The 19577-nt window shown below is 32.1% G+C and overlaps 1 protein-coding gene across 1 annotated transcript; it reads left to right on the forward strand.

Moving 5' to 3' along the window:
• Positions 1-9069: 9069 nt before the first annotated feature.
• LOC130967051 (receptor-like kinase TMK4) lies at positions 9070-13280 on the forward strand. Its single transcript, XM_057891875.1, has 2 exons — positions 9070-11540; positions 12156-13280. The coding sequence occupies exons 1-2, from the start codon at positions 9284-9286 to the stop codon at positions 12665-12667; spliced, it is 2769 nt and encodes a 922-aa protein (XP_057747858.1). The 5' UTR covers positions 9070-9283; the 3' UTR covers positions 12668-13280.
• The last annotated feature ends 6297 nt before the right edge of the window (positions 13281-19577 follow it).

Raw genomic sequence — 19577 nt, forward strand, 5'->3', positions numbered from 1 at the left:
TTATAGATTATAATTGTAAGATTATATAATTTGGTAGAAATATTATATTTATTTATTTTTATTATCTCCTAAATATTATTAAGGAACTAACCTAACCTAGCTATGTTACCTCGTTCGTTAAATCTCCATACCATGCATCATGCATGATTTTAATAAAAAAAAATAAAAATAAGTAAAATTTATTATTTTTGACCAATACATTTAGATTTACTCAACGTTAATATTCAAATTAAGAAAAAATTTAAGACCAGTATTTTTATTAAAATTTGGCGAATATTTAACTAACTAAAAGAAAGTGAATAATTTCACACCATTAAATATAATCTCACACTATTAAAAAAATTAATAATAATTAAATAATAATTACAAATCATAAAATCTGTTCACTCCTAACACTTTTTCTCGTACTAAACCACTCCTCATCACAAAATAGTACAGGAGGACCTACGCCAAAATATAGTAGTTGTGGTGTCATTAATATTCTCAGAACTCAACCACAATAAAGATTAAAGAGGACTATACAGGATTCACCACACACACACAAGCACCTTTTAACATATGATCGAGTGCACAACTTACCTTATATTTACTAACACTTCATCATGCACGAGCTTCATATTGAAAGTTGAAAGTAACTATTACGGTACGAGCTACGTGGGTGGTGCAGCAGTGAGCATTTTAATTTGCCACGTTTTAATCACAGTTTGTATTGTGATCACAATTTCTTAGGTCGCTATTGCTGCTGAATAATAATGCCTTTTCTTTCTCTGATTGCTTCCGTCCAATTGTCATTAGTTCTCTGGTAATAGTTAGATCATGTGAAAAAATAAAAAACACCATTTTCTCCTAAATTTTTGAATTCGAATACTTTATAAAAAGGCTTGGGTGACTAACAATTTTTTAAGCCAAATAACTTTATTTTAGAGTAAATAAAATAAAATAAGAAATCAATGCTGGAAAGATGGACCTTGGTCTGTTCAATTGACGATGTGTGTGTTGTAAGCGGCGATCGGATCGGAAAGGGAGCAGGGAGCATATACTGCATGCAGCTTTATGTTCCCTATACTCTATTTAATACTTTATTCTTATTCTTATTAGTTAATTAACTTTGACTAAATATTCAGTAGTAGATATCGTAGAATCTTGATCTTGCCTTATATTATTTATGACATTAGAACGTACATTTCAAGAAGCATAGTGTCTCGTGCTTATAACAAAGTTATAGGTTTCAATTATGTTGCAGTGGTTTCTGTGATGATGATTATTTATGTTGTTTTTTTGGACTTGATTTGAATTGCTTATCACATCTTTTTTTTTTTGTTTTTGGGTCTTGTACTGAAAACTTTCTTCTGTGAACATGTATTGCTTGCTTTTTCTTGGATTGGGCTAAAATAGGTTGGGCTTTTTCAATGCCCTTTTATATAGTGTAATAGATAATAGACTCAGTTGTTTCTTCAAAATACTGGGCCCCTCAGAAGTTTTGTTTTCTTTCTTATTTGGTGGGAATATTTTCTGTCTCCTGCGAGGATGTTACTAGTTGAATTCATCATAGTTTGTTGGGCTGCTATGGACATTTTGGATATTAACAAAAATATGTCAGACCAACATAATAATAAAGAAACAGAAAATTAATACCCCAGTCCAGAAAAACCTAAAAAATAAAAATAAAATATTTGAATAAATGCTGGTTACTTACTTGTATTATTCTATAAAATGCATATTTTTCCTGACAAATGAAATGGGTATTGATATTGTAGATCACTTGGTACCTAAATCAAAATACTAACAAGGTTTAATTATTTCGTAAATCTCTGTAATTTCATTGAATTTTTAATTAGATTTATATATATATATATATTTTAATTGGATATTTATACTATAATTTTTTTAATTTAATATTTTTTAATGTTAAATGTCAAAAAAACGTTAATAAAATGTAAAATTACTTATATACTCTTGTCTTTTATCTATAATAGATTCATATTTTTTTAAGATTTCTCTTTTTTTAGTATCTTTTCTACTTTCTTTTACTTTTCTCTTATACAACTTGTGAAAATCTAAAAAATATTATAATAAAAGTCTCAGAATTTACAGCATCAGTAGTAGTTATGGTTAGAGTTTGAGAATCTGAAATAACAACCATGATAGATGATTAAAAAGAAGTAGCAATAAATGCGATAGGAAATATGTAATTATGAAGACGCAGTAGTTGAAGTTGTTGTTGGGTGAAAAAATATAGTAGCAATATCCCTGTCTATTCTAATCTGTCTCCTTCTTTTAAATTTTACAGACATTTATAACAACTATAAATTTTAATATAGCAACCATAGATAACTAACCAAAAAAAGAAAAATAAAAAAAGGAATAGAGTTGACTAATTTTTCATGAGCATAGAAGCAACTGAAAATAAGTATCATAAAAATATAGAAAGATAACAACAAAATAGAAGCCGGGTTTAGCTTCTTAACTATATCCTATTTGTTGCTGTTGCTGCTGAGGAGGTCGATAATTTGCATATACTATTTTTCTTCGATAATAAAACAAGAAAATTGACACTGAGTTGTACATTTTAGAATATCTATTTTCTTTTCAAAAATAAATTTTTTTCGACAATAAGGCGTTTCGACTGTCAACAGATTTTGACTACAAAAGTAAAACCAGACAAGTTGAAGTCAAAGAAAGATGGTACAAAGAGAGTTGAAGCCAAAAGCTTGTTATTGCCTTTTTTTTATCATCAAAGCTTCTACTCGACTTTCAAATTAAGTGGAGAACATGTGTTCAAAATTTGAAGAGCAAGCTGAAAAAACGTGACACTTGAAGACTAAGAAATACGTGAGTGTCAAAACTTAGAAATCAAGATTCTTCATGGTCAACGAAAGGTCATGGTTGAGAAAAAAGAGAAAGTAAGATAATGGACAACAAGCTTCATGACAAGTCTATCTCCATAATCTATAAATAGTAGAAACTCAGAAGAGTTCAAGGACCTCAATCAAAAATATTAGATCATCACATAAACTAATAGAATTCCTAGTCTCCATGACGTGCATGTGAGTATTAGAAGTCAAATTTCTATTTGCTTTTATTTTTTGATTCACTTTCGTTTATTTTCTTTAAATTTTTGTTATTATTTTGCTTTGATCAATATTTTACACTTTCATTTTCTTATTTATTTAATTATTTCTTTTTTTTATTGTTCTCCATAATTCTATCACTAGTAATGTCGATATAAAATTACTTTGACATTGTAATCAAGTAATTTTTGAGTCAAACTCACTCTTTTCAGAGAAGTTGTATTTGCTTCTCGATACTTGAGATCTTGATACAAATTTATTTCGATATTATCTGTTGAAGTCGACAAAAACGAGTGAAACAGTCACTAATGTTGGAAACTTAGCTGCATTGATAGATTCATATAATCAACTGATCATATATAGAGCAACATATTATAATCCAAAACCGTAAACATGAATTTTCAATCAATTGTGACCTTGTTAAAAATAAAAAAGGTAGGAAAAATATGAAAGACTACTTGAGAAACAATCGATGAGATTTGCAAAAGTCTCTTCAAAAGTCTCTCTCAAAGGATCTCAAAATTAATTGGGTTTCTATTGCTGTCTGCCCTAACTAAACCACATATGAAATTGATTTATTTTCATAGGGCTACTCAAAGAGGCATAGGTTACATTACTTGGTTAAGAACTTCACTATACCATGCAATGGTAGACGACCCATGGACGAGACATGCAAGCAGTGATGGCAATGGCGCACGTAAAAGATGACGAGTACAGAAAACACAACTATTGAGACAACAAGAGCTCCCAGAAGAACTAGGACTAGGACTCTTTTGACTTTGGGACAAAATGTCAAGGATTTTTGTTGGTATTTTAAAAATATAGAGATATCTTTAATTAGGTCTTTTGATTTATTTTAATGATGAAAATATTTGTTTTTTAACCGAATATTCTATTATTTCAAACATTTTTATTATGGCAAGAACTAAATTAAAAAAAATTATAGTATAAAAAATTAATTAAAAAAAAATATAAAAATTTAATTAAAAATTCAGTAAAATTATAAGGAGATGCAGAATAATTAAATCTACAAACAAAGTAACAATAACAATATGAATTGATAATACCTTAATTAACAAATACTAAAAGGAAGATACATTGATTAACAAATTATCCTAGTTATTTCAAGGTAAGAATATTAATATATTTAAAAGATAAATGTTAAATACACTATTTCTGTATATTTTTTAATTTAGATATGAAAGGAGAAATGGTGCAAGACACAGTTATGAAGTGTATAGGTGCTTTATGCAGTTGTGGTGTCTAAGAGCAAATCGGACCGTTCGATTTGTGTTTAAAAAATAAAAAAAAATTGCATTACACAAATCGGACCGTCTAATTTGTATTTTAAATAATTAAAAAAATTTAATATTAAAATCAGACCATCCGATTTTTGTTTTCAAAATAAAAAAAATTTTAAAAGTACAAATTGAATTCTCGTGTTCAAAATTTTTTTAACAAAGAAATCGCACAGTCCGATTTCTTCACTTTATGGTTCAAAAAAAAAATATTCCATATTCATATTTAGCACCACCCATCTTCATATCCATGCACAACACACAGAATCTGCATATCCAAAAAAATTAGCCATTTCTATATACACATTTTTTTTCTTTTATTTTTTATGTTAAAAATAATTAATAAAAATAAAAAATATACATAAATAATAATATAAATATATTCTCTTTTTTCATTCAAATACACTAAAATAAGTTACGATTTGGAAGTGAGGAAAGTTCCAAAGAGAAAGATGCAGCTGTGAAGGGATAGACTTGAGGTTCTCTCCAGAGGCTGGTTAGCCAGGAGACACTCTGAGATGGAAGTGGCAACTGGCAAGCAACAGAATATTCTAGCAAAAAACTTAAAAGTGCAAAAACATACAGAACCCACTTGGCCCTGCCATTTGCCCATAATAATATCCTACTAAAATTACGTGTTGGTAAATAGTAATGGGTTTTGATTTACATGGTGCGCATAACGTCATAGAACAGTTGTATATTCACATTGTAATAATAATAATAATGTACCGCGCTGAGTCATCTAAGATGTATAAATCTTAAAAGCTTAGTTGAACAAGTAAGAGAAAACGATTACTCATTACTCAATGAGTTGGCTTAGAGCAGATAATGGTAAGGTTGCTTTTAAGTAGCCGTAGGAATTTTTGACGCAACTTACTCAATTCCTATTTGTTTATTACTTTATTGTTTGTGGGTAATGGTAATTGTCCATTTGAGTTGTTTAAAAGTTAAAGAACCAGACAAGTTGCAAGTGACTGCATTTCTCTTTACTTATACTTACTAAGATATGGACATTTATTTCTTAGTTTCTTTACTTTAATTTATAGGGTTATCTTAGTATACACTAAAATCAGCCACTAAAATTAGTTATCAGTATAAAATACATGTTGAAATATAAATACATATTAAAAATAAATTAAACCACACATATATTTATACACAAATATATTAGTAGTTAATTTTAGTGATTGATTTTAGTGTACAAATAGTATTTCTCTAATTTATAACATGCAGAGAATATAAAAAAATAATTTTTTCAATTTTTTAAATATTTAATAAAATATAATATTTTATTTTATATTTTTTAAATGGAACTAAAAATTTTATGTGAACAAAATATTGGATGATAAAAGATTATGTTTTATCAAATTAAAGAAAAAAAAGGTTAAAAAATCTATGCGTATCTAATCCAGTAAATCTCCCTTAAAAAAAAAACTATAAACTAACATGAAATAACTATTTTTTAATAGACTAGAAGGCATCATTATATACTTATCGACATATCTGAATATAATTATGTATAATTTATTAATAAAATTCTATAACCAAATAAAATATGTAATTAAATTTAACTAAATTATTATAATGTGTTTTACATTTATAATTGTTTTTTTTTATTAATTATTATTGTTGTTCTCTTTATTATTATCACCTTTTTCTTCTTCTTCTTTTTTTATTTAAATTTTTTTCCTTCTTTTTCCTCTTCTTTTTTCTCTATCATCATTATTATCATTATCGTTATTATTGTCATTGTCATACGTAAACAACACTATTCATTCTCTTTCGAATTTTTACACCTATTCTAATTAATTTCATTGCGTTATTTACAAATTTTTTCACTTTTATCAATATTTATAAATTTGTAACTCAAGTCTTCATAAAATACTTAGTTCCATTACATCATTTAGTTAAAAATTTCGGTATTAGAATAAAGATATTTTGATATTATTTTTTAAAAATTTATGTGATGTTTTATATATCAGATACGACATCTTCTTCTTATATGTAAATGTCATTATTCATTTTTTTTCGAATTTTTGCACTTCTTTAGCTTAATTTCGATGCATTATTTACAGATTTTTCAACTTATTCTCTTTTCTTTTAAAATTTATAAATATGTAAATCAAGTCTTTATGAAATAAATTCTTAGTTCTATCACATTATTTAACTAAAAATTTTGGTATTAGAGTAAAGACAATTTGCTATTATTTTTTAAATATTTATGTATTGCTTTGTATACGAGATAAATATTGAATTCATTAAATGTGTAATATTTTTTTTAAAAAGATTCAATATTTTTTTGTGTCGTGTTACTGAATTTCTATTGTCAATTTTAAGTAATTTTGGTAATATTTTATTTTATTTTATAAAGTCAAATTGATCTTTTAGTATGTAATTTGATCTTTGTATTCTGTATCATTGTATTTAAATTTCGTTGTCACTTTAAACAAATTTCGGTACTATTTTTGTTTTAGAAAAGAATTCAATCTAATAAGTACGAACCTACATTCATTCAACTAATAAGATTGTAATATATTACAGATATGTTCATTCAAGTTTAATATGAGAAACAATTGTTCTAAAAAAGTAAGACCAATAGGAAAAAAAAGAAGAAGAATAAGAAGCAAAAGAAATACCGCATTAAAAAAATATTTATGTATTTTGTAATATTTAATGTTAAAATTAAGAAATTTATGTGTTATTATTAAAAAATTTTATTGTTAATTTTTGGATAAATTAAACACAATTCACAACTCTTCTTCTTCTTCTTAACAAAAATTTATGTTATGATTAAAAAATTTTGCTGTCAAAATTAAAAAATTTCTCGTGTCACGGTTGAAAATTTCAATATTTTCTAATAAATTATGCATAACTCAAAATTCCTCATCCTCTTTTTCTTTGTCATTATTATCTTTTTCTTCCTTTTCTGTTGATCTTCCCCTTCTTGTTTCACATATTCATAATTCTTTTTATTTAACTCTCCAAACAAAAATAAAAACAAAATAAAAAAAAAAATTAAACAAAAAAATACATAATGCTACAAAATAGAGGTGAACATGGGGCCGAGTGAAATCGGGTTCGCATTGACCCGGATTTGACCATAAATAATACCAGGTCTATTTTTAAAACTATTATCCGATTCTAGACCAGTAAAATTCGGGTCTTGATAAATTTTAAGCCAAAAAATTAGAATGATATTTATTTATAAAAAAAAAAATTTACTTGTTATTAAGAAGTTGATATTTATATTTGAATTTGAATGTGTCCATAAATTTTAATTTTATAGTTCTTTGATCTATGTCTAATTCAACAACAAGTTTGATTAAAAATAAAACAGTAAAACTGAAATTAATTTAAAAGACATATACCTTTTATAGTGCATCACGACATCACCAAAGTTTGGATCCTACATCTTTTAAACCTCTAAATTTTTGAAAACAATTAATTCATAAGATTGCAACATTCACATAATAATTAGAGTCTAATAATAATTTTAAGTCTCATAATAATAATTAAGTCAATTACACACCAAAATACACATTTAAAATCTCATAAAAACAAAATATATTTTTTTATGCAGGTTCAATGGGTGGGGTTTGGGTGACCCGAATCTTGACACCCGAACCTGATTTAATAAATTAGTAGGGTCATTTATTAAAATATCGGGTCTTATCAAGACACAATGAAACTTAGACCAAACCAACTCTAAAATGATTGAGTTCGGGTCAAACCGGGCCATGAATACCCAGTTTTATAAAATTACTAAGAAGAGGAGGAAAAAAAATAAACGCAGACAACAATAACAATAATAAAAGAACAACGATGGGACGAAATATACGAAGAAAAAAAAAAAACAAGAAAAAAAGAAAAAATACGAAATACAAATATTTACGTTAGTGGAAAGATGGAATTTATAGACATGCTTTCACTAATAAATCTGATTTTTGTTAGACTTGAACTAACTTAAGAATTTATTTGGGTAAATTTTTAAAAAAATATTTACTTATTTTCAAGTTATATTTTTTGAAAAAATAAAAATAATTTTATATTTTGACATCTCATATAAAAAGATCAATTATATTTGGATTACAACGAAATAAATGTATTTTTTGTTTATTTATTATGTGAAAAATATTTATTTAAAAAAAAATCGTTTAGAAAAATATAAATTGTAACTTTTCGAGAACAATATTTTTTTAATTTCTTTTAGTACTTTTATTTTTTCTATAAAAAATTTGTTAAACACACTAAAAAATAAAAAAATATTTTTTATTAATTTTTTTATTATTTTAATGACGTCCAAACAAACATTAATTAAAATTCATTTAGATTTATTTTTAAAAAATAATTATTTTTTTTATTTTTTTAAAAAATATTTTTTAATAGATAAAAGTTATTTTACATTATAATAGATTTAAAAAAATTAATATTAAAAACGTCTTTTGTTTTTATTTTTAAAGCAAAATACTATTAACTAAAAAGCCAAATAATTTTTTTAAATAACAATATTTTTTAAAAAACATGTATTTAAATAAATTTAAAATTAAATAAAAATGTTTTATTAAAAAAAAAAGACTTTTTAAACTCGAAAAGTTAATCCAAAGCAACACGTTGAGTCCTTGTATACATTACGAATGAAATTTTACATTAATCTACCACTTTAAAATCAAAATGTGATGCAGGTAACACAAAGAAACCGTGAAAATTTTGCAAAAATAATAAAAAGTTAACCGAGGGCGTAAGTTGTGGGTAGCACGTAGCATAGAGGACGCAAACGCTTTCCCTCTCTGTCTCTCAGTAGTGAAGGGAGTGTCTCTCTGTCATCTACTTCCTTCTCCTTCCTTCTCACTTCTCCATTCTCAGTTACACTCACCAACCAACCAACCAACCTCATTAATCTCTCACCAAATCCCAATGCCTCTCCTCAAAACCCTACTTTCCCTCCTCCTTTCTGTCACCATCGCCGTCGTTACCGCCGATGACTCAGCCGTCATGTCCAAACTCCTGAAATCCCTGACCTCCCCGCCCACCGACTGGTCCCCCAATACCCCTTACTGCCAATGGACCGGCATTACCTGCGACTCCTCCAACCGCGTCACCAAAATAACACTCTCCTCTAAGTCCCTCACCGGAACTCTCCCCTCCGATCTAAACTCCCTCTCTCAGCTCACTGACCTATATCTTCAAGAAAACTCCCTCTCCGGCCCACTCCCTTCTCTGTCCGACCTCTCTAACCTCCAAACTGCCTACTTCGGCCGCAACAACTTCACCTCCGTCCCCTCCGCCGCATTCTCCGGCCTCACCAGCCTCCAGAAACTCAGCCTCTTCAACAACCCTTCCCTCTCCCCCTGGCCCTTCCCCACCGACTTAACTCAATCATCAACCCTCAGCGACCTCGATTTCGGTTCCGCCGGAATCACCGGCGACCTTCCGGACATCTTTGACTCCTTCCCCAGTCTCCAGAACCTTCGGCTCTCCTACAACAACCTCACCGGAGCCTTGCCCAAGTCCCTCGCCTCCTCCTCGATTATCAACCTGTGGCTTAACAACCAGCAAAACGGTTTATCGGGGACAATTGAGGTTCTCTCCAACATGACGCAGTTGTCTCAGTTGTGGCTCCACAAGAACCAGTTCACCGGTGGGATCCCTGATTTGTCGAAATGCGATAACCTCTTTGATTTGCAGCTTAGGGATAACAAGCTAACCGGAGTCGTTCCGAGCTCATTGATGGCGCTTCCGAGCTTGAAGAACGTATCTTTGGACAACAATGAGTTGCAGGGTCCTGTGCCGGTGTTCGGTAAGGGTGTGCAGGTTACTCTTGATGGGATCAATAGTTTTTGTAGAGATACTCCTGGACCTTGTGATGATAAGGTGATGGTTTTGCTTAAGGTTGCCGAGGGTTTTGGGTATCCCAGTCGGTTTGCGGAATCGTGGAAAGGGAATGATCCTTGCAGTGGTTGGAGTTTTGTGGTTTGTTCAGGGGAGAAGATTACTACTTTGAATTTTAAGAATCTGGGTTTGCAGGGGATTATTTCACCTGCATTTGCGAATTTGACTGATTTGAGGAGCTTGTACCTCAGCGGGAACAATTTGACTGGTTCTATACCCGAGAGCTTGACCACATTGCCCCAACTTGAGACTCTTGATGTTTCTAATAACAATCTGTTTGGGGAGGTTCCAAAATTCCCTCCAAGGGTGAAGTTATTAACTTCTGGCAATGCTATGCTTGGGAAGAATCCTGGTCCTGGGGGAGGTGGAGGAGGGAGCAGAACTAGTCCTTCTGAGGGGTCTGGTCCGAGTGCAAGTCCGGTTGAACCGAGGAAAGGTAGTTCCTTGCCGCCGGGTTGGATTGCTGGTATAGTGGTTTTTGTTTTACTTTTTGTTTTTGTGGTGGTCTTTGTATCCTGGAAGTGTTATGTCAGAAATCGGCACCGGAAGTTTGGAAGGGTTGGTATTCCTCAGAATGGAAAAGGAAACTTTAAACTTGATACGGCAAGTGTTTCCAATTCCAATGGATATGGTGGGGTGCCAAGTGATTTGCAAAGCCAGAGCAGTGGTGATAGGAGTGATCTTAATGGTTTTGATGGTGGAAATGCCTTGATTTCAATCCATGTTCTTCGGCAAGTAACCAATAATTTCAGTGAAGAGAACATTTTAGGTAGAGGAGGATTTGGTGTTGTTTATAAAGGGGAGTTGCCTGATGGAACAAAAATTGCTGTCAAGAGGATGGAATCTGTGGCAATGGGAAACAAAGGAATGAATGAGTTCCAAGCTGAGATTGCAGTTCTTAGTAAAGTTAGGCATAGACATCTGGTCGCTCTTTTGGGATATTGTATCAATGGCAATGAGAGGATTTTGGTATATGAGTACATGCCTCAAGGAACATTAACTCAGCATCTCTTTGAGTGGCGTGAACTTGGGTGTGCTCCCTTGACATGGAAACAAAGGGTAGCAATAGCTTTGGATGTAGCACGGGGTGTGGAATACTTGCACAGCTTAGCTCAGCAAAGCTTCATCCACAGAGATTTAAAACCCTCAAACATACTATTAGGTGATGACATGAGAGCAAAGGTTGCAGATTTTGGGTTGGTTCGGCTTGCACCGGATGGGAAGTACTCTGTCGAGACACGGCTGGCTGGAACATTTGGGTATCTTGCTCCTGAGTATGCAGGTATAGAGTGCCTTTAATTTAACTTGTGCATAGAATTTTATAGCCATAACCGGTGGTTTTACTACTTCAATACTGTGTTCTGCTGTTGACAAGATTAAGTAGCATCAATGGCAGTAGGAAAGAAGGGAAAATAACTGTAGTCTGCACCCTAGATGTTTAATAGTCCGGATTTAGGTGTTCCTTTCTTTTTCTATTAGTTCTATTAATCGGCTTTATGTGATGTGTTTTCCTAAAATTCTTTGTGGTGGATAGTTGCACATTGTGTAATATGTTGTGCGGCCACTTATAAATGGTTACAAGTATCTAATATGATGAATACTCTAGGTGCAGTAAATCTTGGATTGCCATATTGTCATGGGTTTAGGTGGTAGGTCTCTGTTGCACAAGATATCTTCCCTGCATATTTCTTTCGATGAAAATTTCACCAATTTCAAATACTGAATTCTATGCATTTGACTGCCACGAAAAATGGGGCATTGTAAAATGTGGTAAACGTTTTTTTTTTTAGGTTCTTGGTTTGTTTAATTTTAAGAGAGATATATGTTCTTGATAACTGTTACATTGAATGTGATTTGTTGCATCAATTGTAACTAATACAATCTTGATTCTTGCCAGCTACTGGAAGAGTGACAACCAAAGTGGATGTTTATGCATTTGGAGTAGTTTTGATGGAACTTATTACCGGTAGAAGGGCATTGGATGATACTTTGCCTGATGAAAGGTCTCACTTGGTTACATGGTTCCGAAGGGTACTTATTAACAAGGAAAACATACCAAAGGCAATCGATCAAACTCTTGAACCCGATGAGGAAACCATGGAGAGCATATATAAAGTGGCCGAGCTGGCGGGCCATTGCACAGCCCGTGAACCATACCAAAGGCCGGATATGGGGCATGCAGTGAATGTCTTGGTTCCACTTGTCGAGCAATGGAAACCAACTAGGAATGCTGAAGAAGACAATGGTGGCATTGACCTTCAGATGAGTCTTCCTCAAGCTCTGCAAAGATGGCAAGCCAATGAAGGCACTTCTACAATGTTTGATATGTCATACTCACAAACCCAATCAAGCATTCCCTCTAAACCTTCTGGCTTTGCAGATTCCTTCGATTCAATGGATTGCCGGTGATGTAAAACGGTTGATAAGCTACCATCTTGGTTGTGGGAAATAACACCGCGGAAAAAGCTTAGGCTGTTAAGCTGTCTGATTTAGCAGCATGATGAGTTGCATGTCACCATATTTGTTTACTTTAAAAGGTATCATTCTGTTGAGCTAAAGATTATATGACGGTTTGGGTTAGAGGTCGGAAGCATGTTGTTTCTGTGGAAGGGGAAGGTCCTCGAGTTTGTCAGAAATGTCAATTGTATTATATTCTTTCTCCCTCTCTTCTAATTTTGAATTGGAAGTGTGTCTCTCGCGCAGGTAATTGTATCCAGTGAGTATCTACTAGACATTAAACTTGGTCTCTCTTTGACCATATATGTAAGGTCTTATTTATTATTTATTTATTTATTTATTGGTCAACTAGTATTTGTGAGGTTCAATGTGTTGTAGTAGCATGTTTAGTTTTTCGTTTCAAATTCTGCATCGAAATCATTATTTGGGTAGAAGTTATTACAATATAGATGTTTTACCTACCTCATAATTGAGTATGTTACACAAAAATCTAATCATCAGTCATTCATATGAGGAGAATAATTTTGCTGCTAGTCTAAACTCTAACAAGACCACCTTGTGGGAATCTGTAACATCTATGTAATGTAATAGCATGGGTTCATGCAACATTTTAAAATGTTTTCAACACATCTTAAGAGTATGTCGGTGTGGTGCGTATGAGAATGAAAAACGCTTCTGTAACCTAAAATGCACAATTATTGCATTTAAATACATTAGTTTGTGAATGTTGAATGTTCTTTTTTGGTAGTGAGGATACAGAGTTGATGGGTTGATCTGATCTCACATGCACGTTGTACATATAAGATACGTGAGAGCATGTATGTATCAAAGCTGGAGCCGCTATAAAATCTTAGTATAATGATAACTTTCCTAACAATGCACATGTCTTGCTCATTATTTTCTAATATTCTTTATTCTCTGCTTACTGGTTAGGCAACTTGCAAACCACATTCTAGAGATGTGTTCTTTAGCTCTTGTCAAATTATGGCCAAATTCACTAGTTCAAAATATAAGAAATAAAAAATCCCTATTATTAGAATTAGTTGGTCACTTAATTATTATTAATGGCTGCTAATTTTTCCAAGAACGTGAACACCATATATGCATTTCTTTGTGTACACGCTACCGGGCAGGTTTGAAATAAAATTTAAATTAATCTATGTGGACATGTTCCAAAATATATTTGATGGATCAATCTTCTAAATTCCAATTGGCAGTTGCAGTATACATTATTCTTAGTAGTTAAACAAAAACATGACACCCCACTCTTGAAGACAGACTAGGTCGACTAGCCTAACCATTTTTCGCTCATTACAATTTATGGTCTTGACGTGCTAATTAAGTTTTGTTTTGTTTTTTTGTTTTGCTGGCTTCACGGAAAGCAAAGATACAAGGAATTCTATCATAAAAAAGTCTACGGGATCAGCACTTTTATTGAAATCTGGCCACTACTTAACCATCAAAAGAAAAATGAGTAATCCTACACCATTAGATATCATCTCATACTATTAAAAATATTGATGATGACTAATTAAGAGAGGGAGAGAGATTGGAATCTGATGCCAAGATTGATCTAAATATACTTTAAATTAATAACGACGCCCCCCCAATCATAGGGACAATTGAAATGCAGTTTGATGCTGAAAGGAAAACAGAACAAAAAGTGTTGATTATTAACATGAATATATTTAGCTTGATTGCCGCTTTGTTGCTTAATTTGTGGCTGAAGAGAGGGTAGACATTTGATTTTTCTTTTCCTATTTAGAAGCATTGACCGCCCAACAATATAGGGAAATAGTGTAGCATATCAGATTTAGGCTTAACAGTTAACATAGTTTATAGAGATTTAATTTACGTATCCATATCACTAAACCAACAAGATATATAGTAGTGCGGTAGTGCCTAAGTTGGCAGTGGTTCTTAAATCTTTCCAATTTAGAAGCACATTCTTTTGAGAACAAGGACACTTGTTTGTTGGTTGCGTTTATTTACGGTTACGGGACAAACAAACACAGGTGGAGATAGTGCTTTAATTTGGAGGGAGCAACATGAAGAATATAGCTTGAGAAGAGGGAACAAAAAATTAGAGGAGTTAAACTATAAAATAAAGAATTTTTTATATAAAAGTTAGGTTTAATTATTTTATTGATTTTTATAATTTTATTAAATTTATAATTAATTTTTTATTTTTTTTCAATTGAGTTTTTACATTATTTTTAATTTTGTAGTTAGGTCATTTCTAGTATAAAAAGTATTAAAGCTAATTGAATATTTTTCCACCATTAAAAATCTAATTAGATCTTTGACTACATAGCTTTTGATAGAAATATTTTGCCAATTTTAATGTTTTTGCCATAAAAGAACCTAATTACTAAATTAAAAGTAGTGTAGGACCCAATTAAAAAAAAGTATAAGGATATAATCATAAATTTTGTAAAAATATAGAGACCAACTGAATAACTGAATCATTAAACCCAAAAGTTATCAACTTAGGAGACTATTGTCTCCGTCCCATATACAAGGTTCCATCCCTAAAAATAGAGATATAGAGACACAAAATCATATTTTACGGATGAGATATAAATACAAATATTATTTTTAAAAATATTGAATTAGTGTATTTTGTATTTTTTTTTTATAGGAAGGATACATAATGCATGTTACCTAACTTATAAGAAAATTAGCTAACTAACTTGAACTAGCAACATGCTAATTGTAGGAAGAAGGGAGTTCATAGTAGTTAGGAGTGGAATCTTTTCTGTTAGCTGTTAATATGAGTTAATTTCTGTTAGTAATTGTTACTTAGTTAGAAGCCAACAGCTCTCATAGTGTAGTTGAGTTTTGCCATTCAATACATCTAAACTTCCTTTCCTTCACTCTCCTGTTACAACACTTCACACGTTCTTGCTATAAATACTGCACTATTTATCATGGTGCGGTGAGTATGGACTCTAAGAAGTAGCATGCGATTTGAGAAAAGAGTTGAGAGAGAAGAACGACTTGATCATTGTTTCTCACTACAACTCAGAGATTTTAGTGCATGAATCGTGCATATCTAGCACTAATTTGGAGTATCAATGGCAGAAGCTAATCATAGCAATCAAGATTCACCTAGTGCAGCAACCATCGATCTGCATATAGGGGTGGCAAACAGGCTGAAAATGACGGGGTGGGGCAGGCTTCTTCGGCGGGCCCGGTGTTTTTTTTAATTGAAGATGTTCTAAGTTATAATTTGGATTATATCTTATGTTTGATTGATTAGAAACTTGAAAATGTTTAATTATATGTTTTGGATAATGCTTATTTTATTTTTACAATGTTGGGCTTACTATTTTGTTTCAAAATACTTAGTTGATGATTATGTTTATTACATATTTAGAATTATAAATACTTTAATGTTTGTGAATTTAGAAATTATAATTTTTTTGAAATGATTGTAAAATTATAAATATTGTTTAATATTTAATAGTTTATTAATAAAAAATAAAAAAAGTTAATAAAAAAAGAAATGGCAGGCTTAACCCGCCAATCCGCCAACCCGCTGTTAGGTAGGACGGGAGAGGAATTCGGGACCGCCTCAATAGGCGGGGCGGGACGGGCTAGCCCGTTTGCCACCCCTATCTATAGAGCATCGCTTACTTCTTTAATCAAATCACTGCACTACAAACTCAATTGAGTCGAGGTAACAATCCGATTCCTACCTCATTTTTGAATCCAGTAGAAGAATAACATTCTTCAACAATGATCTTGAACGGAAAGAATTATGGAGCTTGGAGAAGAACAATAGTATTAGCATTGGAATCAAAGAACAAAATCGATTTGGTGGATGGAACGATAACCAAATAGAAGAGCGATAGCTTGTTTGAATCTTGGAAAAGATGTAATACATACGTATTAGCTTGACTTAATCTTTTTTTTGCGGTCAAGCATCTCTCAATCGGTGATATGGAACAACGTTGCCAGTAATATTTGGAATGAGCTAGAGCACCAATACCACCAGAGTAATAGTTATACAGAGTGGTTGAGCTTCAAAGGTGATCTTGATGTAACTTCATACTACACAAAATTGAAGATAATTTAGGAAGAGCTTGATAATTTCAGAAGCATTCTAGTGTGCCAATGTGACGTAACATGTAATTGTGGATTATGAGTGATAATGAGTCATAGGTCTGAAGATCAAATAACCATATTCTTAAGAAGGTTAAATGATCAATATTCAGGTGTAAGATCACAAGTGATGATGATGAATCCTTTTCCTAGCTTGAACGATGTATTTGCGATGCTTATCCAACAAGAAAGACAATTCCAAAATGAATTGATCTCCCCATAGATCATGAATCATTTTACTCCTTCTTTGAACCTTGTGGAATCTGGAACAAACAAAAGGAGAAAAAGAGGTAGAGGAGGAAGGAATCAAGGAGGAAGGAGACAAGATAGGAAGGTGCAATGTGCACATTATGGGAAGCTGGGACACAACACTTACTTTCCTTGTTTTCAACCTTTGGCCGTTCACCTTTAATATAGAAGAGTGAAACTTCTAAGGTTGAAGCTTGTTCAACCCTCACACTTTTTTTCTTCTCCAACATTAGAGTAGAACCCTCACACTTTTTTTCTTCTCCAATATTAGAGTAGCAGTGGCTTCTTCAGAGAGGAGGGAGAGGGCCGAGGCTGTTGCACGCATGCTCACCTCTTCTTTCTCATCTTTTTTCTTTAAACTTCTTCAATCTTGACCATTGAACTTGAATTTGGCCGCAAGTTTTGATTCTGAGCGTTGATATGGTTCTGACCCATGTAGGCTTCACGTTCTTCATTGTTGCTTCTTCCATGCATGAGATCTTCAAGCTTTCTTCTTTGATCCTCAATGAAGTACAAAAGAGGAAATAAACTTTTTGTGGTGCTTGACCGAGAGGACTAGTTACTGGATTGTAGTCTTCTTTATTTTGCTTTGATTTGCCAAAAATCTTTTTGCCCTCATCCATAATCTAACATCTGAGCATTTCATTTCTTTCTTTCTTCTTCTTGGATGAATGAATGATTTGATCGAAGTAAGAGAGAGGAGAGAGAAGAGAGAATAGCTTTCGGTAAAAGCTTTTTAAGAAATTAAATCAAATTGAATTTTAAGTTCCAGTTATCAAGAATGATAACTTTGTAAAGTGAGACCCTTTGATTTTGTGATTACCATATGGGCTCTTGAAGGTTTTGGACCACTTTGGTTCTCTTCCTTTTAATTCATCAAGTTTGGCTTATAGACTTGTCTTTTCTTCCTTAATTTCAAGGTTTAGCCACTAATTTTTGGATCAATTTGTTAATTTTAATTTAGTTTTTCAAACTCAACAAAGTATAATTGATGTTGTTATTGCTAATTTATTACATAGTAAATTGAATAACCGGTTACTTTGGAATCTTTATTCTTTACTTGTTAAATCTGTGACAAAAAAAAAATCGTACATGTATTATTAAGGGTAAAACATTTATATAAATTAAACACATATCAATATTATATGAATTTCCTAAAATAAATAATGTTACGTGCATATCATCATTCATAGTTTTATATAAATTGAATTTATTAAATTCGAATTACCTATGATAGAACTAAATCGAATCAATATGATTCGAATTAGTACGGTTCACCATATTTAAACATAAATCGAATTTATTAAATTCGAATGAGTAACTGTAGGACTAAATCGAATCTCAATATGATTCGAATTATTTGGTAAACTACTAAATCAAATGAATTTAATTCGATTTACAAGCTCCTAGTAAATTGAATGTAACAAATTCGATTTATACTCAATGGTGGCTAGTGGTAAATCGAATTCACTAAATTCGATTTAGTATGCAGTGACCTATATATATAAATCGAGTTGAATTAATTTGATTTACTCTGATACTAACGTATATAAATACAAGCTGAACGTGAATTCCTCATCATAGTGAGACTTACAATGACTAGTAATGATAGTTTTTGTTTTTGTTTTGGTGCATTATAAAGGGTCGATTAAGAAAAAATCGTGATTTGGAATAAAATTTACCGATAAGAATTCGCCAAGTGTTTTTCTCATACTTTTAACGAATTTCAACGGGTTTCAGAATACAATCCAAAAATTGGGGCTGCATGGCATGAAACAGGTGGCGAAGTTATTCTATAGGATTTTGATTTTCATGTTGCGTGATGGTGTGAAGTACGATTCCTTCGTCATAGACAGTGCTAAAGATCTGCAACTTCTGTTTCATTGTCATTGTTAGTTTCCCGAGGTAAGGACTCCTGAACTACTGACCAAACTAATAGATGTGGTCTGTAGTTAAGGAGGTTCGAACTGGAATCCTCAATTTTCAGCAATGCCAGCCTACTCTAGTTCAATGCCACATGGTGCCTCATCTTCTGTGCCTATTATTGCACCTGGGACAATTTTGGTTGCATCTTCGTCCTTCGCAACCGATCTAAATTGCAACCGTGACAGAAAAATATGTGATACTCGACCTTTTGGTGAGCTTGCAAATGCGATGGCTGGTACTCTTGTTATGGTCTCAATCTCCAGAGAGGGTGGAGCACCGAATAGTCTCGAGGGTGTCCTGCAAGATGATGATGATGATGTAGAGCCCGTCACGATTGCTGACAATAGTGATGATGACATAGCGAGAAATATTTCAGCTGGGGATGGTGGAGCATCTAGTTCAAGAACTCAGCAGTACCCTCACACTTTTCAACTTTAGATTTGAATGCCGTGACACAGCAAGGATTACCGGGAGTACCTGTTGGATTTGAGGTCAGAAATACACAAGATACAGGAGTTCTAGCTGAGTTTTAAGTTAGTCAACAATTTCAAGATAAAGAGGATGCCGTTTTAAGCGTGAA

This window comes from Arachis stenosperma, chromosome 3 (genome assembly GCF_014773155.1).
Source record: "Arachis stenosperma cultivar V10309 chromosome 3, arast.V10309.gnm1.PFL2, whole genome shotgun sequence".
In the NCBI taxonomy this organism is placed as follows: domain Eukaryota; kingdom Viridiplantae; phylum Streptophyta; class Magnoliopsida; order Fabales; family Fabaceae; genus Arachis; species Arachis stenosperma.

Bases quoted from the DNA above. Each gene is read 5' to 3' on its own strand.
- LOC130967051 (XM_057891875.1), top strand. From the start codon at position 9,284: ATGCCTCTCCTCAAAACCCTACTTTCCCTCCTCCTTTCTGTCACCATC. The intron at 11,541-12,155 runs GTATAGAGTGCC...GATTCTTGCCAG, and splicing joins TCTTGCTCCTGAGTATGCAG to CTACTGGAAGAGTGACAACC.